Source organism: Schistocerca cancellata, chromosome 3, assembly GCF_023864275.1.
Source record: "Schistocerca cancellata isolate TAMUIC-IGC-003103 chromosome 3, iqSchCanc2.1, whole genome shotgun sequence".
Taxonomy (NCBI): Eukaryota; Metazoa; Arthropoda; class Insecta; order Orthoptera; family Acrididae; genus Schistocerca; species Schistocerca cancellata.
In genome coordinates this window covers 594,406,109-594,428,595 of record NC_064628.1, presented here as the reverse complement: position 1 = coordinate 594,428,595, position 22,487 = coordinate 594,406,109, and the positions used below count along the sequence as shown (strand labels likewise).

Here is a 22,487-nt window from a genome sequence, read left to right as displayed (position 1 = left end):
ATTTTCCCTGTACTTTCCCAAAATTTCTAAATAGTTTTGTTTAAGAAAGAACAATCTCTGATATTTCTGTTATTGCTTGAAACTCTTGTTTTTTCTTTAATATTTTTGATGCACCTGCAACGTCTTTTCTGTTCCATAAATGTCTTCATTAAGTAATTATCCCTTTTGCCTATGTCCACATAATTTTAATTTTTTAAGATGCTGACCTTGTTGCTTAATTTCATCTAGTTTACATTGCTTTTCTTAAATAAATTATTGTGCTCTCCATTTGTGATTGCCTTGCTGATGAGTTTGTTTCTTTCTAGTATTGTGTCTGCTTTGATTCTGCATCTTAAACGGTTTATGAGCACTTGAAATTCAGAAGTGGTTTATACCCAGGAACCTATTACAGTTTTTTAGATGTTTGATAGAATATTATCAATTTCATTGTAAGTTCCATTTAGTTCTTAAAAGGTCAATTTTTTGTTTGTTTTCCTGTGGTAGAGTGTGGTATGAACAACCATGTTGTTATTTTTGACAAATTCTAGTAGCAATGACACCTATCATTTCTGGTATCATAACTCAGTTTTCCATAGGAGAATGTTCTTTAGTTTTGTCCAGCTTTTGCATTAAAAACTTCCATTATCATCCTTCACTGGAATTCACTGCCATTTAGCACCTTCTGTAAATGTTCATAGGTGTCTTTTACCACATCATCGAAGTGTGAGCATTTTGGTGAATGGACTTGTATTCCACTGCAACAAAAAGTGCATTCTGACCGTAATTACATTTCATCTTCCTTTTTTGCTGCACGTCGAATAACACTACTGTATCAAATTTTACTTTGTGCATCTTCACTTCTAACTCCACTAACCTATCTTTGGAACCCAAATTTCAGCATTTTATAGACCTACAATTAACAGCCCCCCCCCCCCATGAACCATGGACCTTGTCGTTCGTGGGGAGGCTTGTGTGCCTCAGCAATACAGATAGCCGTACCGTAGGTACAACCACAATGGAGGGGTATCTGTTGAGAGGCCAGACAAACGTGTGGTTCCTGAAGAGGGGCAGCAGCCTTTTCAGTAGTTGCAAGGGCAACAGTCTGGATGATTGACTGATCTGGCCTTGTAACAATAACCAAAACGGCCTTGCTGTGCTGGTACTGCGAATGGCTGAAAGCAAGGGGAAACTACGGCCGTAATTTATCCCGAGGGCATGCAGCTTTACTGTATGATTAAATGATGATGGCGTCCTCTTGGGTAAAATATTCCGGAGGTAAAATAGTCCCCCATTCGGATCTCCGGGCGGGGACTACTCAAGAGGATGTCGTTATCAGGAGAAAGAAAACTGGCGTTCTACGGATCGGAGCGTGGAATGTCAGATGCCTTAATCGGGCAGGTAGGTTAGAAAATTTAAAAAGGGAAATGGATAGGTTAAAGTTAGATATAGTGGGAATTAGTGAAGTTCGGTGGCAGGAGGAACAAGACTTCTGGTCAGGTGAGTACAGGGTTATAAACACAAAGTCAAATAGGGGTAATGCAGGAGTAGGTTTAATAATGAATAGGAAAATAGGAATGCGGGTAAGCTACTACAAACAGCATAGTGAACGCATTACTATGGCCAAGATAGATACGAATCCCACACCTACTACGGCAGTACAAGTTTATATGCCAACTAGCTCTGCAGATGACGAAGAAATTGAAGAAATGTATGATGAAAAAAAAGAAATTATTCAGATAGTGAAGGGAGACGAAAATTTAATAGTCATGGGTGACTGGAATTCGAGTGTAGGAAAAGGGAGAGAAGGAAACGTAGTAGGTGAATATGGATTGGGGCTAAGAAATGAAAGAGGAAGCCGCCTGGTAGAATTTTGAACATAGCACAACTTAATCATAGCTAACACTTGGTTTAAGAATCATGATAGAAGGTTGTATACATGGAAGAACCCTGGAGATACTAAAAGGTATCAGATAGATTATATAATGGTAAGACAGAGATTTAGGAACCAGGTTTTAAATTGTAAGACATTTCCAGGGGCAGATGTGGACTCTGACCACAATTTATTGGTTATGACCTGTAGATTAAAACTGAAGAAACTGCAAAAAGGTGGGAATTTAAGGAGATGGGACCTGGATAAACTGAAAGAACCAGAGGTTGTAGAGAGTTTCAGGGAGAGCATAAGGGAACAATTGACAGGAAGGGGGGAAAGAAATACAGTAGAAGAAGAATGGGTAGCTTTGAGGGATGAAGTAGTGAAGGCAGCAGAGGATCAAGTAGGTAAAAAGAAGAGGGCTAGTAGAAATCCTTGGGTAACAGAAGAAATATTGAATTTAATTGGTGAAAGGAGAGAATATAAAAATGCAGTAAGTGAAGCAGAAGTGCAAAATGGCTAAGCAGGCATGGCTAGAGGACAAATGTAAGGATGTGGAGGCTTATCTCACTAGGGGTAAGATAGATACTACTTACAGGAAAATTAAAGAGACCTTTGGAGACAAGAGAACCACTTGTATGAACATCAAGAGCTCAGATGGAAACCCAGTTCTAAGCAAAGAAGGGAAAGCAGAAAGGTGGAAGGAGTATATAGAGGGTCTATACAAGGGCGATGTACTTGAGGACTTCAGAGGCTGAGTGGAGGGGTAGAGGCGCCTCTCCCTATATGGTCACGCACTGCGTCCTGAGCCCTTCATTGGCTCCTCATGACGTAGCGCGGTCCCCACCAAGGGCCCTCTTTCTTTCTCTCTCCAATCCCAGACCTCTCTCTCTAGCCAGGAGTGCTTTCTGTTTATACCCTTTACTTGATTGCTTATCATGAGCCCTGCACAGACCTTCGTTTGTCTCTGCTGGCTGTTTACTTTCTTATCGAGCACCCAGCTGCCCAGCGGTTTGAGTGCCGCCTCGGCTGGCCCTTCGGCCATGCCTGGCGTCCCATGCTACAACTTTTAACTTCTTCCTACGTGCTATTCTCAAGGTACTGCAATTAGACTTGGCTTGTTCCTGCAGTTACAACACCTCCCCCGCCAGGGAAATTGGCGTTACTCCTCAGAGTAGCGTCAATTGTGATTCTCTCATTTTAATTGGTTACATTTTCTTTTGTTACATCAACACTTCACATGTTTTCTCTTTTCTTTTTTTTTTTTTTTTTTTCTCATGTACATTCGTTACATTTAATTCCATCTAGTTCTTTGTCAGACACAATCATTTTATACATACATTTCTCAAGATACACTTCTTTTCTTTTTTTCTTTTAAATCATTGATACAATTACAATCAAGGTACATTTTTAAAACATTGATGCAAAATACCACTTTCATTCAACATTGGTAATTACAAGTACGTACAGTTTCATAAAACATGGACAAAACACTAAAATTGATTACACCTTTTTATAAGACACTTTTAATATATTTTTATCTTTTTATTTTACTTAACACCTGTTTCTGAACAGGACTGACTCTTCTTGGTTTTTCCCACATCTTTCATATATTACCACTTCGTCAGTTTCTTTATTAGCTTGTCTTCTACTTAAGCTAGTCTCTGGGTATTGATTTACTATAGTGTTTCTTATACACACTTTTCCACAACAGTTACTATCGTCAAAGTACTTCCATAAACTTTTGAAACATTGTTTACAGCATTTACAATTTTTACAACAACATGTTATTACAATAACAATGACTATTGCTATAGCTATGTATGTAGTTATTGAGTAATGCGTAAGGTATCTGGAGTATTTTAGTTCTTCCTCCTGCCTTTCTGCCATCCGCTGGACATCGTCCAACCTTTTCCCAGCGACTTTCAAGTCGTCTAATTGGGTTACTACCTGCTCCAATGATAAATCTAAAGTTAGCATTGAGACATTCTTCTTTTCTTCGTTTACTACACAACAGTCAAATTCTAAATTAATTTGAGATATTATATCCTTTTTTGTTACGTTACTATGAATTACTCTATCTGTTTGTATGAACACTCTCGTTCCATACCCTTTACATTTGCTATAAAAGCTTATCTTTCCTACCCCTTTCATTAATAAATCCTTCGGGGGTTCCTTTCCACATAATACTGTCAGTCCTTCTTCCTTAGGAGCTACATATAGCCATTCGTTACTGTTTAGATGGGTCCAAAGGCTCTGATTCAGTGCGACTATTTTTCGCACACAATCCTCCGGAATTTCTCTTACCGGTTGTAATAATTTGGCTTCGCATTCCTCATGGTCGAATGTCGATAGCAATGCAAATGACTGTCTGCACAGTCTTCTGTTCTTACTCAATTCTTTACATTTTAAATCATCCGCAGAAAGTTTCGTGTACTGCCTTTTGGATTCATCTATCAGTAGAAATTCTTTTTCTGGCTGTATGAATATGGAATTGGAATCTCCTTTGGTAATGGGAGAACTCTGTACAAATTCAAATTATTATTATCTATTAAGGGAATATTAATTACATACCCTAGTATGCTACCAGAAATGAAAACATCTAAGTCGATTATTCTTAACAAGAGGTAGCCTGATGACTCCGCGAGAGGAACAGGAAACTTCACGTCCTTTAATTCGTCTCGTATTAAACTTAGGTACTTCACAATTTGCACTGGATTAATTATGTGAGGCTGAAGTATTCCTTTTTGAGCATTTACAATGGCATTTATCATTTGCTCATACTCTTCCTCGATTTGGCCAAACACTGCCGCTAATTGTAATACTTGTTCCGTTACAGTGGCAAAAGTTGCTACTCGTTTGAAACCTATATCTGTCTCCTTCACGTATTCCTTCATGAACCTTTCGAGTCTCTGCATGCCTGTTCTTAGAACGTGTTCGTTTGATTCTAGTGTATATACTGTTCTGTTTACTCCTACTAATGTGGTCCTCACCGCTGCCACCTGTTCCTTAGTTAACCTCAGTAACCCTTCCGAATTCTTTTCCATAGCACAGCATAGTATGCTGCGTCTGCTTCGTCCAATGTTCCGAACAGTATTTTACTTACCTGTCCGACGAAGTTGAATACTCCTCTCCTTCTTCTAGTTTCGTGTTTTGTGAGTTGCTGTACGAGTTGCTGTAGCCCTGTAATCTTTTCAACGTGATGTGTAACTTGCTGATCTAATACTCTACATTCTATTAATCCAATGTTTAATTGTTTCAATGTGTCACGGCACCGCTGCCTTACCGTATCTCTCGGCTTTTTGGAATCTTTCTGTTATTACATCTAAATTAACATATGTGACTATTCTCCATGTGGTACTGTATATCTCTATTCGTCCTACGTGATCGTAATATAGTCCTGATGAATTTGGTATTGAGGTCACTTTAAAATCGTTCGTTTCGTATCCTGATGCAACGAAGCTGTATGTTGCTACCACTATGATGAGTTGCATCACTTGCCACTTGAGTGCCATACCTGAAATTTAAAAGAACTGTTTCAGCCTGTTGGCATGTACTTTTGTTTCTTTATTTCTCTTAACTCTTATAACTACGTTAGGACCTTCCACTTTTAATACTTCAAATGGACCTCTCCATTGCGAATCTAGTTTCCGAGATCTACCACGTCTCACTGATTCGTCGTGTAATAACACCTTGTCCCCTACATTAAATTCTTTTGGGTTCTGTTTCAAATCATACTGTCCTTTACTGATTACCTTACTCTTTATAATAGAATCCCTAGCCACTCTATGGGCCTCCTGCATTCTTGCTCTTAGCTCATTGACATACGAATCATAATCGTAACTTACCTGCGGTGTTTCTTGCTGCAGTACTCCTGGTATGTTAACCTTCCTTCCGTACATTAACTCAAATGGTGTATAACCTGTGCTGCTGTGTGGTGTAGTGTTGAATACAAAAATTGCATACGGCACCCATTTGTCCCATGAACTTTGATCTCCTGTTACAAAATGTCTGAGATATTCTACAGTTGTTCTATGGCTCCTTTCTAGAGCACCATTTGACTCAGGGTGGTACGCTGTGGTGTTTATACGTTTTACCCTCAACACTTTATATACACTTTTAAACACATCGCTCAGAAAATTCGATCCTTGATCTGTTAACAAAACTGATGGAATCCCATATCTTAGTACTATATTTTCTACAAATGCTTCTGCTACAGTCTCAGCGTCTTGCTTGTCAATCGGGACTGCTACTGTGAATTTACTCAGATCGTCTTGGAACGTTAGCATGCATCTTTTCCCTGTACTAGATACATCTAGTGGACCCACTATATCCATTGCACATTTTTCAAATACTGTTTCATCTGTGTCTGTAATTTCTAATGGCATCCTTGTTTTCATTTGTGTGTTTTTATTCTTTTGACATGATGGACACTTCCTAATATAGTTTTCAATGTCGCGCTTCATTCCGCACCACTGCTTGTACGCTTTTATCCTCTCGAATGTCCTATGCATTCCCTGGTGCCCTCCCAGAGGATTATCGTGCATTTCCTTTAATATACTTTCCCTTTCTTCGGGGCTAATTTCCTCATTACTATTTGTTTCCTGGTCTATTTCACCTGACACTTGCGCTTGCCACACGTTTACGGAACTCTGTTCCGCCTTTGCTTGTGCTACGGAGGTTCTTTCTGCCTCCACATTTCGCTTTGAACTTCTCTCTTCCTTTTCTTCCTGCCTTATCCGGCTTAATGCGTCTGCATTACTGTTTAGCCTTCCTGGCTTATGTAATACCTCGTAGTCGTACTCTTCGAGCTTCAGTCTCCACTTTAATAGCCTCGGACTTGGATCCTTCACACTGAAAATCCATGTTAGTGGCTTATGGTCTGTCACCACTGTGAATTGTCGCCCATACACGTATGGTCTAAACTGCTTTACCGCGTACACTATAGCCAACAACTCTTTTTCCGTTGTACTATAGTTCAGTTCTGCTTTGTTCAGTGCTCTGGATGCATATGCAATCGGCAAGTCTTCGCCAATCTTTTTCCCTTGCGATAACATGGCTCCCAACGCTGCGTTACTCGCATCCGTTGTGATTATAAACGGTTTCGTAAAGTCAGGATACTGAAGTAACGGAGGATTCACTAATTTCTCTTTCAGTTCCTCGAACGCATCCCTCTGTCGTTCTCCCCATTGGTACTCTACTCCTTTCTTTAAGAGCTCATGGAGAGGTTTCGCAATTTTGCTGAAATTGGCAATGAAACGTCAATAGTACCCTATCAACCCTAAAAACCCTTTTAGTTCTTTTGTTGTTCTCGGCTGTGGGAAGAACTTCACCTTCTCCACCTTTGCCATATCCGGTGATATTCCCTTGTCCGTGATACAATGACCTAGGAATATTACCTCCTTCCTCAGAAATTCACACTTGTCTGGTTGCAACTTCAGATTATGCTCTCGCAACCTGTCAAATATTTCCCGGAGTTTTTCGTTATGCTCTTGCAGGTTTCTCCCATAACATACTATGTCGTCCAAATAGACAAAACATTTAACACCCTGTAAACCTGCCAATACTGTGTTCATTAGTCTCTGGAAACATCCTGGGGCTCCTTTTAGTCCCATCGGCATTCTTTTGTATTCGTAATGTTGATAGTTTGAGCTGAATGCCGTTTTCTCTCTGTCCTTCTCGTCCATCAATATTTGATGGTACCCGCTTGCGAGATCAAGCGTCGAGAAGTACTTGGCTTGCCCTAATTGATCCAGGATATCGGAGATATTCGGCAGTGGAAATGCATCGCCTACCGTGATGTCATTTAATTGTCGGTATTCTCCATTTCTGCTTGCCGCTGGCATCTAACTTCTTTGGAACTAACAGTAACGGTGCGTTCCATGCGCTCTTGCTTTCGACGATTATGTCATCCTTCAGCATTTGTTCTATTTGCTCTTTTAGCACTTCCTTTTGCGCTTCAGGGATCCTGTACGGTCTAGCGTTCACTACTTTCCCCGCGTGTTCCGGCGCAATCGGTATTCTATGTTTCACTGCAGAAGTATAGGACAATTTGTCCCCCGGCAGATGAAATACATCTCCGTACTCCGTGCAGACCTCTGCTAGAGCGCTCTTTTCTTCGCCGTTGAAATGATCCATTCTGAGCTGCCTTCGCAACACACTAGCACGACTTTCCGTCTTACCTACTGCCTCAGTGCTACATTTTACTTCGCGTACTTTCGCTATTCTTTCTACTTCTTCCGTTATTAGTCTTACACTTCCTAATCGAACTCTGTCCTCTGACATGTTCAATGCACTTACTATGCATTTCCCATTTCGCACTTTTACTAAGGACCCCTTGTGCAATCTCCTGCCTCGGTATGACCATTTCTCTTTCGATTCCCCGTGGTACCTTTCCGTCCACTTTCAACAACATTATTCTTTCTTCCCAGGGCCCTATCTCCCCGCCTATTTCTGAATTTGCTTCTTTCTCTTGTCCCTTTGGTTCTTCCTCTACTACTAAGGGTATATCTCGCCCTTTTAGTCTTATTACTTTACCCGCATAGTCCAGCTTGACTCTATGCTGTGTTAAGAAATTTCTCCCTATCAATCCGTCGTACGGAATGTCTAGACCTCTACCGTACACGTGAAATTTCTGTCTCACCTTTTCAGATCCGTCTGTACTTAAGTTTATTTGTACCGTGCCCATAGTGCTAACGGCTTCACTCGTTACACCCTTTAACCGAAGTTTTTCTGTTTCATTGATTTCAAGCATACTTCTTACCGGAATACTCGTCCTCTTTAGCAAACACAATTGTGCTCCTGTGTCTATTAATAACTTTAAATACTTCTTTAGTTCTACACAGTACAATATGACCACGTCGTTTTCTGTTGCACAGTCGATTACCCTCACTGTGGGTTTACCTATCGCAACAAGGCCAGACTGCGCGGCCTTGCCGCCTCTTAGTTTCCCTGTACCACCTTTCCTGTTTTACTCGATACTGGCACCCTGCCTTTTCTCCAGGCGTGCCAGGGCCCTTCGTGGCAATCTTTCGCGTAGTGGCCCTGCCGCTTACACTTAAAACATGCGATATCTTTTACTCTTGTGCACGGAACTCCGCAGTTCCCCGATAAATTACACTGTGGACATCTCCACTCTCGTAACCCTCCATCGGTTTCTCTGTGATTTCCTTTGAATTCCCTTACATCTATCGGGTGAACTTTCCTTAACCGCACCCTGCATTCCATGTCTGTGTGTCCCGGCTTGTCACACCCATAGCAAAAATTTGTAAATTCTCTACCTGTCATGGCTCTTACTCTATGCTCTGGCCTGCTTTTCCTACACTTGCTCGCTATGTGACCTCTCAGCCCACAATTAAAACATTTCAACTCTTTACTTTCTCTCGCGTTTTTTACAGCTTCCTTATTTCGAGTGTACGTTACCCTCGGGGCTAGTCCCCGCTCTCTCATGGACAATATCGCACTCTCTTCCTGCAGTGCCAATTCCACTGCTGCTGCCAACGTGATTTCATCGCCTCTGCTTCTCACTATTGTTTGTATTCTGTCATTACTTAAACCCTGTATAAAACACGCTCTTCCTAGGGAGTCAACTAGTTCTATTGCACCTTTCAAGTTTTCTCTGGCCGTAACTCTATTTACTGCTTCTCGAAAGTCTCTCTGCATTTCATCAATTCTGCTTGCCCACATTGCTATTGGTTCCCCTTGTCCCTGTCTGGCTTGGAAAATTTTACAAGCGTAGTAGTCTATAGTACGCTTACTGGCATAATTTTCTTCCAAAACGCGTTTCACCTCTTGCCACGTACCTGTGCGTTCACGCACCTGCAATCTGGACCTAGCCTCACCGGTTGTCTTTGCCTTAACGAACTTTAATAACGTTTCATGTTCCTCTGGCTTTACTAATTCAAAAGCTGCATCTACATTTTTGATAAATTCCCTTAAGTCTTTCTTGTTCCCTTCGAACACTTTCGACACAATACATAGGGCCACTTTCACTGACATCTTACCACTAGTGGAGGATGACGCAACTTCATTAGTTAGGGGCATCTTAACTAAGTTAACACTTTACACAGCAAAATACAATATTCTTAAGACAGTTTTACAATTACCGCTTCTCTTGTGGTGCGCCGTCTGCTTTGTTCGTCCGCGTCATCCCGCGCCGCTTCGCGCTGTCTGTGTGCTCGCGCTGTCCCGCGCTGCTCCGCGCTGTCTCTGCGCCCTCTTTTTGCCCGCGCTGTCCCGCGCTGATCCGCGCTGTCTCTGCGCCCGCGCTGTCCCGCGCTGCTGCGATGCGCCGGCCGCCGCTCTGCTGGGCTGTGCCGACCCCGTCGCTCTCCTCGGTTGCCGCTGTTAGGGCTGCTGCCGCTTCTGCTGCTGCTCGGCCCGGACCCCCGGACTCGAACGCTGGCTGCTTAGGCACCTCTGTGCCTCGTCGCTCCGCGTCGCGCTGCCGCTGTCCTGCGTTGCCCTGCACCCGCGAGGACTACCTTTCTGGGCTCTGACGTACTGGTGCTACTAATGCTGAAAGTTGCAAGTCGCCACAACTTCCTGCCAATTGCCACAGTCGCTGTAGCAAAATCTAATGTCTTCTGGAGGTAGAAGCCTATGCGCCTTTGTGATAACCCCACACCTGGCACGAAAACGTTTTTATTTATGTCGCGTCCCAAGCGTGGGAATTGCGAGAGATTGAGCGACACGGTTCGTGGATGGGATTTTAGCCAGTTGACCATAGTGAGAGGGAGACTTTGATCTGGCTAAGATGTAGAAATCCCTGGTTGTCACAAGGCTAGGAAGGCGGTGGAAATTAAAGTCGTGATAACTTTAACAATTTGCAGTTTATTCTATATGAGTACAGCTCGCCCTATCTGACGGTGGTTGCACTCACAGGAAGGCCAGGTCCAATACAGAGACGGTGACTGACTCCACCGTTCCGACTGCCTACTAGAAGTTCTGCAATGTCTCTTAACACCCTACGTTAGAGTCCCGCGGCTACGCCCTGACGCACTCCAGCGACTATCTCCGGCTGCCTGCCTACAGCCCGTTCCCCAGCCCAAGTCGGCTGCTGCTATCACTCTCTAACTCTCCAGACTACAAGAACCGCAAGACCAGACCCGACAAGACAACTTAGCTGCCCAGAGCGGCGTGCTCTCGGGTTTTGTTAGCGTTTCCCCTTCGACCCCGCCAGCGCTTGGCATGACGTAGCGTCGAAGGCAACTTGCCCTTATTTGGTCTCGTTAAAACATTGTTGTTGCTATTGTTCTTCAGAGGCTGAGTGGAGGGGTAGAGGCGCCTCTCCCTATATGGTCACGCACTGCGTCCTGAGCCCTTCATTGGCTCCTCATGACGTAGCGCGGTCCCCACCAAGGGCCCTCTTTCTTTCTCTCTCCACTCCCAGACCTCTCTCTCTAGCCAGGAGTGCTTTCTGTTTATACCCCTTACTTGATTGCTTATCATGAGCCCTGCACAGACCTTCGTTTGTCTCTGCTGGCTGTTTACTTTCTTATCGAGCACCCAGCTGCCCAGCGGTTTGAGTGCCGCCTCGGCTGGCCCTTCGGCCATGCCTGGCGTCCCACGCTACAACTTTTAACTTCTTCCTACGTGCTATTCTCAAGGTACTGCAATTAGACTTGGCGTGTTCCTGCGGTTACAACACAGCTATTCTTTCTAATGTACAAACATGTTTCAGCACTTTTGTGCTGTCATCAGTGGGTACTTTTATTCAGGTTTGTAAAGTGCAAACATGTTGTAAGTGATAATTATACAGGCCGATGAAAAAATTTTTTTGAAAACTTTTTTTACTTTGATAGCTGATCTTTATAGATTTTTATGAGCTGAATCCAAATCTAGCCTTAGTTTTTTCTGTATCACCCATAGTTTTCGAGCAATATGCTTTTTATTATAGAGTATGAAAATCCTATGCTATATGGTAAACAGGGAAATAAATGAAATGCTTTGTTACAACATAAGCATGGTTTGTATGTACAGTACGCTACTTAAAACAATGATATGTATTAATAGAAGTTTCACTTGTCAGCTGGAATTGGTGTGTATTTTCTTTCTCTTTTTTCTTTGAAGCTTCTTGTGTGGCTTTTTCTACGATGAGTCACTTGCTGAACTTCTTGGTGAAGTGACCAACAGTAGTGTCCCCCATCATGTTGGTGTTCCAGTGGCCTTGGTAGTGTTTTTCCACCACTTTAATGTCCTGGTGAAAATGCTCTCTTTGTTCCTCACTAACATCTCCTATATTGTCAAGGAAGTAATCAAGGTGACTGTTCAAAAAGTGAACTTTCAGGCTCATTAAACATCCTAAAGTTTTAAATTTCTTTCACATTTTAGCTATAATAGAAACATATTCTGGGTGTTTTTCATGTCCTAAGAACTTTGTAATGACTTGCTTGAATGATACTCATGCTTCTTTCTCATTTAAGGTCATTCTGGATTCAAAGTTAACATCAAACATCAATTTTCTAATGTCAGGTCCAACAAAGACACCTTCTTTTAGTTTAGCTTCTGAAAGGTATGTAAACTTTTGGCAGAGATACTTAACACATGGTCCATCTTTAGGCAAAGCCTTTACAAACTGATTCATTAGGCCTAACTTTATATGTAGAGCTGGTAGGAGTATGTTTTTTGATCTACAAGGTTTATGCTTAGAATGTTGTTCTCACCAGGTTTTAAAGACTTCCTCACAGGCCATTTCTTTCTGCACCAGTGTTGATTCCTAGCCCTAATGTCCTATTCACACAAGAAACATGGAAATTTGGTAAAGCCACCTTGCTGACCAAGGAGCATGTGTGTTACTTTTCGATTGCCGCATATCATCCAACCATGAGCAGAACAGCCTATTTTATTTAGCACTATTTCTAAGTTTTCATAGCTTTCTTTCATATGTACAAAATGTCCAATAGGTATAGATGCATACATTTTATCATTGTGTAATAAAATCACCTTTAAACTAGTTTTGGATAAATTAATAAACAGCCTCCAGTCTTCCTTTTTGTATTCAATACTCATTCATCTGACTGGGAATGTCTGAGCTGTACACTAAATCACCTTCTTGTTGACAAAACTTGTAAAATTGCTGCTCTCTGTTTCTATACATGTATATGCTGGTACCAACTGCCAATAAGTTCTTTTCTTTTCATCTATAGCCAAGCAATTCAGCTTTTTCTTTCATTAAGCCCAGATCCCTAACCAATTGTTAAGCTTGGTCTGAGTAAACAATATTGGCTCTAGAATTTCTGTATTACAATGGAATTCATCATCATCTGGTTCATCTAAATCACATTGTACATCAGAAAATACTTCTGGTGGAATAGAATTTAAATCATCCGGTGGTTCAGGAACCGGTAAATCTACACCATGCCCAACTGGTCGGATGGTGGAAGGAAGGTTAGGGTAGCTTATTACCTTCTTGTTTTTCGAATTGTGGCCAATAATATCATCTAGTTTGCCACAAATATAACAAAAACTGTCAGCAGAGTTTTTACAACCATGATTAGACAGTGTACTGAGCACATGTACAGGAAACGGGAAAAGTGATGTTAGGTTGATAGTAAACAAAACACCATCTGTTAACACAAAAATAGAATTGACCTTTTTTTGCCAGCAAACGTTTTTCAGCAGTGCTACCAACATCATCTACATTCATTACACCTCCTTTTTAAATTATTTTAATTATATAAAAGTTTTTAATTTCTTTAAAAAATCAGTTAATTTAATAAATTTAACTGTAAAATGTGAAGAAATGGTTGGTGATACAGTTTTTGAAGTATCATATTTGGATTTCCCACCCCTTAAAAAAAAAAAAAAAAAGAGTTATTTTCCGCAAAAAAGTTTTTCCATTGTTGGCGTGTGTTATTGGAACAAAAATTAGATTAGAAATACAGGGTGATTATAATTGAAGTTAAACTTTCAAACCACTGTAGAAGTAACACCACTGGTCAGAATGACGTCAAATTGCAACGAAATAGTATCGGAGAAGGGGGAAAAAGTATGGCAGAAGAAAAATAAATAGTTACAAAATGTAGCAATAGATGGCGCTGTAAGCACCATAATTTAGTAGTGGTCAACTACAAATGACAAATGAATCATACAACATGCCTAAGGCACACATTTGACTTTAAACAAACTGTACTACTCAGTGAACATGGGTGTACAGGTGTGATACTGTGATTATGTAAGCCCATCCAACATGGCAAGATCATATCACACTGGATGGGAAAAATCAGTTTTTAATTGTTCTGAGACCAAAAACTGCATAAAAAGAATCACTCACATAGGTGTTTAATTGTCCTTAGGCCAAAAGCTGCATAAAAAGCATCAATCACATTGGTTTTTAATTGTCCTGAGGCCAAAAACTGCATGAAAAGCATCAGTCGAAATCAAATAGGATTTTTAATTTCCATATGACTGGTGCAAAACGTGGTCAATATGCTATCTACCATTTTCTGCAACAAGTTGAAATCGAGAAACAACACGTTACACAACTGATCAAAGTGTATCCAGGGTCACATTCAGAATGTGTTGCGCAATGCGTGTCTTCAAAGCAGCTGAGTTTGCATTCAGAACACTGAACACATCTTTCAGATAGCCCCACAGTCAGAAGTCACACAGATTAAGATCAGGTGATCGGGATGGCCAGGCTGTAGGCAAGTGGCAGCTGATAATTCTAGCATTTCCAAAATGGCACTTCAGCAGCTGCTTAACTGGATTTTGTTCGCAGCTTGTGGTCTAGTGGCTAGTGTTGCTACCTCTCGATCACGGGGTCCCGGGTGTCATTCTCGGCCAGGTTGGGGATTTTTTCTGCTCGGGGACTGGATGTTTGTGTTGTTCTCATCATTCATGAATGTGGCTAGATTGGACTGTGTATAGATTCGGAATGTGCATGGGTGCTGATGACTGTGAAGTTAAGCGCCCCACAAACCAAACATCATTATTGTTAACTGGATTTGCAATGTGCGGAGGTGTGATATCTTTCATAAAAATGATCCCATCCACACACCCACACTGTCGAAGTGCTGGAATGAAGTGGTTGCGTGAAAGACACCGATAGCATTTACCAGTGACGGTACAGATAACAGGACTGGAAGCACCTGTCTCTTCGAAAAAATATGGCCCTATGATAAATGATGCCATAAACTCGCACCACACAGTAACATATTCAGGATGAATTGGTACTGGTTGATTTGCTTGTGGATTTTCCGTTGCCCATATTTGACAATTCTGTGTACTGACATGTCCTGTCAGATGGAAGTGGACTTCGTCTGTCCACAAAATGTTCCATGGCCAATCATTGTCCACTTCCATGTGAGCAAGAAATTCTAAAGCTTAGGTCTCTCTTGTTGGCAGGTCAACAGGAAGAAACTCATGCACAAGGGTAATTTTAAATGGATAGAAAAGAAGAATGTTTTGTAGGATTTTAGGCACCGTGGTCATGGTTATGTCCAATGTTCTGGCAATTCTCTGTGCCCTACAAGTTTGCACACCACCACTCATCTCCTCCTGCATTGCTGTGGCCACTGCTTCCACTGATGAAACAATTTGTTTCCTCACTCTGCCAGGTTGCACACCAAAAGAACCTGTCTTTTCGAATTTCTGAATCATTTTCTCCAGACCCACGGCGGTCATTGAACCAGTGCCTTTTTTCAAATCCTTCAGTGACTGGAAGTTCTGCTGAGTGATGTGGGCACAGTCATAATTCTTGAAAAACAGCTTTACAAGCAGAGTATGATCCTGCATTGAGACAGTCATGGCAAATGTCTCAGATGCGAAAGGAGGAAAAGCCGTGTACCTGGTGTGTTTATACCAACTTCAGTGGGTTGTGCGCATGACAGGTGTTTTCATTTACATATTCTGGCACATACAGTGCCATCTATGATCAATTTTCACACTATTTTTTTCTTCTGCCATACATTTCCCCCCTTCTCTGATAATATTCTATTGCATTTTGAAAGTTTAACATAAATTATAATCACCCTGTATTTTCTGACTGTTGCAATTATTACCTCATTATTCATATTGTTAGGCTCAATAGGACTTTATTTACAGTATTATACATCTTACCGTCTGCAATGAAATGATCTTATTGTGAGTTTGGTTGATGATTTACAAGTGGAGGAGGATTTTTTAACTTTCCAACCAAACTTATGAAACATCATTTCACTACAGATGACATGATAAAGAAGGTCCTACAGAACCTAATATTCCAGATAATAAAGTAATATTGCTAACAGATATAAAATGCTTTTAGATTAATTTTTGATACAGTACCTATCACTCAAAACATGGTTGCAGTTTAGAGACTTGAATAAAGGTAAAGCACTGATGATAACAAGTAAAGATGATGAAACATGTTTAGCTATAAGAAAGAATAGTTGTACTCATCATAGGCACACCTGAATCCTCAAAAATTAGTGGGCAAATATGTTTAGTGTTGGAGCTTCGAAACCAAATAATAATTATAAACTGAATAATTTACTCAGTGATGTAATGGTTAATTTTTTATCATCATTGTTTCTGCATTTCAAGTGTTCTTTGTGACAATAGTTAGTTATTTCTTTAATGTCATGTTCCATTCTTTTTGTAACAGACTATCTTGGTTTTTTACTGTGCAGTGGGTAAGCTACTGGACTCATATTATTAAAAGAGCAACAGGTCACAAATCCATACCCTAGCATCCTGACTTACTTAATATATTGGTTTCCTATTATAACACTTCAAACAGATTTGAGAATGGTTCTGTAAGGTCGTGATTAATGTCCTCTATCCTTAACGAGTCTGAGTATGAGCTCAATCTCCAATGGCCTCAACATCTGTGTAACACTGAACTTAAAAAGGGAATGATTAATGACAAGTTATTGATTTAACATACCTTCAGTAAGCAATGTATGAGATAATATTTAAAAAAACCATTTCTCAACTAACTTTTGATGTGTGTCCCTAGCTAAGACCAGTTGACTTTTGATTCAACAACTCAACATCAGATGTAGCTGTACGGCAAACTTTGCCATACAGCAGCCAAGGAGTCCTTATAGTCATTGTTGTATGGGGGCCCTAAGTCAGTGAACCGCATACTTTTGTCTGGCGCTGCTACCTTGAACACACTCTTATCACCTCTTCAGTGCCCAGTCACTTCTGAGCATTATCTAAACAAACAACCAGCAGTAGCTACTCTAACACAGAATTGTCCTATAGTTAAATACTCACAACAACTGCGAATGTAATTGCTTCAAGCCACACTCAGTTATACCTTTGTCTGATTTTGTGATTATAGGAAGTATCGAAGTGTGCAGACTTGCTTTGTGCTGATTGACTGCGTTCCTGTATTTAGAAAGCAAGCCAAATTGTAAATATCTTTCATTGCTTACCACTGCATATGTTTTATTTCAATAAACTGAAATGCATTTGGTGACAGAAAAGGCATTTTATTGTGGTTGCAAAGATGGATTTAACATACCTTCAGTAAGCACTAACGGGGGATAACAAACGTGTACAGAGAAACACAACACAAATGGTCAAAGGTTCACTTGACCCATGGGAAAGTGTCACAGAGATCCCCAAGAAACTGAACTGGCAGACAGTTGAAGATACATGTGAAATATCCCAAGAAAGCCTACTTACGAAGTTTCAAGAAGTTAATAATTATGAGTCTAGGAATATACTCCAACACCCTATGTATCCCATAGGGATTGCACGGAGAAGATTAGTCTAATTACAATATGTACAGAGTTGTTTAAACAAGCATTCTTCCTGCACTGCACACATGAATGGAACGGGAAGAAGCCCTAATAAACTGTGCTCTAGGATGTACTCTGTGGTTTACAGACTATTGATATTTGAATATTTGCTTTATCATGAGCTAGTTGGTAAGTTAGAACAAAGCTTTTCTTTTGCATTTCTGTCTTTTTATGGTGAAAATTTTCTTTATATGATTGCAGATAGCTTCAAAGCTGCTGGAAATTGCAACATTTCGTCTTCATAATTTCCTGCAGGCATGCGTACCTGTAGCTCGCCTAAAATATTATGTCTACCAGTTTGTAGAGAAAGGTAATTATGACTTTATTGCTTTCTGTTGATAGAAACCTGTAATTTATGGAGTTTTTATTCAGCTGAGTTACTTGTAAAAACTGCTTACATCTGTTTGTGAGCAGCTTTTTGTGCAGTAGATATTATTTAGCAGAGCTTAAAATTTTTAGTACATAACATGATTCCTTTTCTGTCCCTAATTATCTTTCTGCCAATAGGAGGTTAAACCCTGTTCTTTCTTTTATTATGTGATTCAACGTATCGCAAAATAGATAAGGATCCCCCAAGTAGAGTAGCGCGAAAAACAGCAGAACTTTTATCAAATAGTTCTCTACCGAAGGAGGTCATCAAGAGACTGAAACCAAACAGTTCAGTTCCACCTAGGCTATATGGACTGCCTAAGATCCACAAGGAAAATGTGCAATTACGTCCAATTGTGAGTAACATTGGAGCAGCCACCTACGACCTAGCAAAATTCTTGGCATCTCTGCTCAAACCAGTGATAGGCAAGTGTGCACATCACATAAAGAATTCTGGTGATTTTATCAGTCGACTTCGGTCACTACAACTGCAAAGTAGTGATTTATTGGTCAGTTTTGATGTGGTTTCACTGTTTACAAAGGTGCCTCTGGTGGACTCACTACATCTCATTGGCAATATGTTTGGTGCAGACATTACAGCGTTGTTTGAGCACACTCTCTCCTCTACATATTTTATATTTAACAACAAATTTTACAAACAATCTGATGGTGTCGCCATGGGGAGTCCTTTGTCTCCCCTGGTGGCCAATCTTTTTATGGAGGATTTTGAGGAGAGAGCACTCGACTTTGCCACTTTTAAACCGACAGTATTTTGGCGGTACGTTGATGACACTTTTATAGTGTGGCCTCATGGTCTGGACCGTCTCCAAGAATTTTTATGTCACATGAACTCCGTACATGAAAACATAAAATTTACCATGGAGATAGAGAGAGATGGTTGTCTGCCATTTTTAGATGTCTTGGTGCGACGGAAGAGTGATGGCACACTTGGTCACTCGGTGTACAGAAAGCCCACTCATACAGACCTGTATCTACAAGCTACTAGTTGCCACCATCCAGCACAAACAATGGGCGTTCTCAAAACCTTGGTCCACCGTGCCCATACTATCTCTGATGCCGACAGTCTTCAAGCGGAACTGGAACACCTGCAAAAAGTATTTTTGAAGAATGGCTTTTCACCTAGGCAAGTGAACAGAGTGACGAAGACCTACAAACGACAGAACAAGGAAGAGGAAGAGGCCTTCAGGTCGACTGTTTATCTACCATTTATTGGGAATATTTCTTCACAGATAGGCAGAATATTGAGAAAGTATTAAGTGAGAGTCATCTTTCGCCCTCCTTCCAAAATTTCATCACTGGTGGGATCCGTTAAAGACGACCTGGGCCTGCGTAAACCAGGTGTTTACAAAATTCCGTGTGAATGCGGCAAATCATATGTAGGGCAAACATCACGAACTGTGCAGGAACGCATTGTGGAACACCAACGGCATACTCGCCTTCTCCAACCCACCAAGTCCGCAATTGCCGAACATTGTATTTCCACAGACCATTCCATGAATTACAACGACACAAAAATTTTGGCCCATACATCAAACTTTTGGAGCTTGATTATCAATGAATCTGTGGAAATAAGATTGTCTGACAACGAGACTCTCATCAATCGAGATAGCGGTTATCAGCTGAACTCTGCTTGGAATCCCGTTATAGAGAAACTTCGTAGTCGACGTAGTTATCTGCATAAAGATGGAAATCGACCTGACACCGATACGCCAGGCTTTTGCAGTGGAGGGCGCGAGGCGCAGCGCACGGAGCCGTTATGAACTCGCACACTGAGCAGCGCATGCGCAATGTCACCTCAGAAGGCTTTAAATAGCGGAGCTCAGCGTGTACTCGCCAGTACTACTACAGTGGCATTCACCTGAAGATGGCCAGAAGACTCTGCGCCGAAATATCGTGGCAGGAAGTTACTGATATCCGGCAGTTCTCCCGTGTTTTTATGGAACTATTGTTGTTGATTACTTTGATTATCGTACCAAAGAAATATTATGATGTAAAAGGAGGGTTATTTTCCAGACAATCATTAACTGCTTGATTCTTGTTTATAAGCAACATAAAGTTATTACAAAATAGTTTCAACGTCACCTCGTCCATTTCAAAGTGAAAAGGCATTCATCACTGCTAATACACATATAACTATAATATAATGCTAGTCTTTTCTTTGTGTAAAAAAAAATAAATAATACATAGATGGACTTCATTTAACACTACGTGGTATTAAGGGAGCTTAAATGCTTCATTGCATTGACCTGTGTGCATTTAGCTTACATACCTATAAAGCCTCCCCCCCATGAACCATGGACCTTGCCGTTGGTGGGGTGGCTTGCGTGCCTCAGTGATACAGATAGGCGTACCGTAGGTGCAACCATAACGGAGGGGTATCTGTTGAGAGGCCAAACAAATGTGTGGTTCCTGAAGAGGGGCAGCAGCCTTTTCAGTAGTTGCAGGGGCAACAGTCTGGATGATTGACTGATCTGGCCTTGTAACACTAACCAAAACAGCCTTGCTGTGCTGGTACTGCGAATGGCTGAAAGCAAGGGAAAACTATGGCCGTAATTTTTCCTGAGGGCATGCAGCTTTACTGTAGGGTTAAATGATGATGGTGTCCTCTTGGGTAAAATATTCCGGAGGTAAAATAGTCCCCCATTCGGATCTCCGGGCGAGGACTACTTAAGAGGATGTCGTTATCAGGAGAAAGAAAACTGGCGTTCTACAGATCGGAGCGTGGAATGTCAGATCCCTTAATCGGGCAGGTAGGTTAGAAAATTTAAAAAGGGAAATGGATAGGTTAAAGTTAGATATAGTTGGAATTAGTGAAGTTCGGTGGCAGAAGGAACAAGACTTTTGGTCAGGTGAGTACAGGGTTATAAATACAAAATCAAATAGGGTTAAGGCAGGAGTAGGTTTAATAATGAATAGGAAAATAGGACTGCGGGTAAGCTACTACAAATAGCATAGTGAACGCATCATTGTGGCCAAGATAGATACGAAGCCCACACCTACTACAGTAGTACAAGTTTATATGCCAACTAGCTCTGCAGATGACAAAGAAATTGAAGAAATGTATGATGGAATAAAAGAAATTATTCAGATAGTGAAGGGTGACGAAAATTTAATAGTCATGGGTGACTGGAATTCGGTAGTAGGAAAATGGAGAGAAGGAAACATAGTAGGTGAATATAGATTGGGGCTAAGAAATGAAAGAGGAAGCCGCCTGGTAGAATTTTGCACAGAGCATAACTTAATCATAGTAACACTTGGTTTAAGAATCAGGAAAGAAGGTTGTATACATGGAAGAACCCTGGAGATACTGACAGGTTTCAGATAGATTATCTAATGGTAAGACAGAGATTTAGAACCAGGTTTTAAATTGTAAGACATTTCCAGGGGCAGATGTGGACTCTGACCACAATCTATTGGTTATGACCTGTAGATTAAAACTGAAGAAACTACAAAAAGGTGGGAATTTAAGGAGATGGGACCTGGATAAACTGAAAGAACCAGAGATTGTACAGAGTTTCAGGGAGAGCATAAGGGAACAATTTACAGGAATGGGGGAAAGAAATACAGTAGAAGAAGAATGAGTAGCTTTGAGGGATGAAGTAGTAAAGGCAGCAGAGGATCAAGTAGGTAAAAAGACGAGGGCTAGTAGAAATCCTTGGGTAACAGAAGAAATATTGAATTTAATTGATGAAAGGAGAAAATATAAAAATGCAGTAAATGAAGCAGGCAAAAAGGAATACAAACGTCTCAAAAATGAGATCGACAGGAAGTGCAAAATGGCTAAGCAGGGATGGCTAGAGGACAAATGTAAGGATGTAGAGGCTTATCTGACTAGGGGTAAGATAGGTACTGCCTACAGGAAAATTAAAGAGACCTTTGGAGACAAGAGAACCACTTGCATGAACATCAAGAGCTCAGATGGAAACCCAGTTCTAAGCAAAGAAGGGAAAGCAGAAAGGTGGAGGGAGTATATAGAGGGTCTGTACAAGGGCGATGTACTTGAGGACAATATTATGGAAATGGAGGAGGATGTAGATGAATATGAAATGGGAGATACGATACTGCGTGAAGAGTTTGACAGAGCACTGAAAGACCTGAGTCGAAACAAGGCCCCCGGAGTAGACAACATTCCATTGGAACTACTGACGGCCTTCGGAGAGCCAGTCCTGACAAAACTCCACCATCTGGTTAGCAAGAGGTATGAAACAAGCCAAATACCCTCAGACTTCAAGAAGAATATAATAATTCCAATCCCAAAGAAAGCAGGTGTTGACAGATGTGGCAGTTACCGAACTATCAGTTTAATAAGTCACAGCAGCAAAATACTAACGCGAATTCTTTACAGAAGAATGGAAAAACTAGTAGAAGTCGACCTCGGGGAAGATCAGTTTGGATTCCGTAGAAATGTTGGAACACATGAGGCAATACTGACCCTATGACTCATCTTAGAAGCTAGATTAAGGAATGGCTAACCTACGTTTCTAGCATTTGTAGACCTAGAGAAAGCTTTTGAC

The 22,487-nt window shown here is 41.0% G+C and overlaps 1 protein-coding gene across 1 annotated transcript in view; it reads left to right on the top strand.

Annotated features, from left to right (window-relative positions):
* Positions 1 to 22,487, top strand: part of LOC126175467 (DNA mismatch repair protein Msh3-like) — a 415,279-nt gene that overhangs the window by 58,484 nt on the left and 334,308 nt on the right. The window contains exon 4 of the mRNA XM_049922278.1: positions 17,785 to 17,893. Coding sequence (XP_049778235.1) covers positions 17,785 to 17,893 — 109 coding nt within the window. The remainder of the gene's footprint in view (positions 1 to 17,784; positions 17,894 to 22,487) is intronic.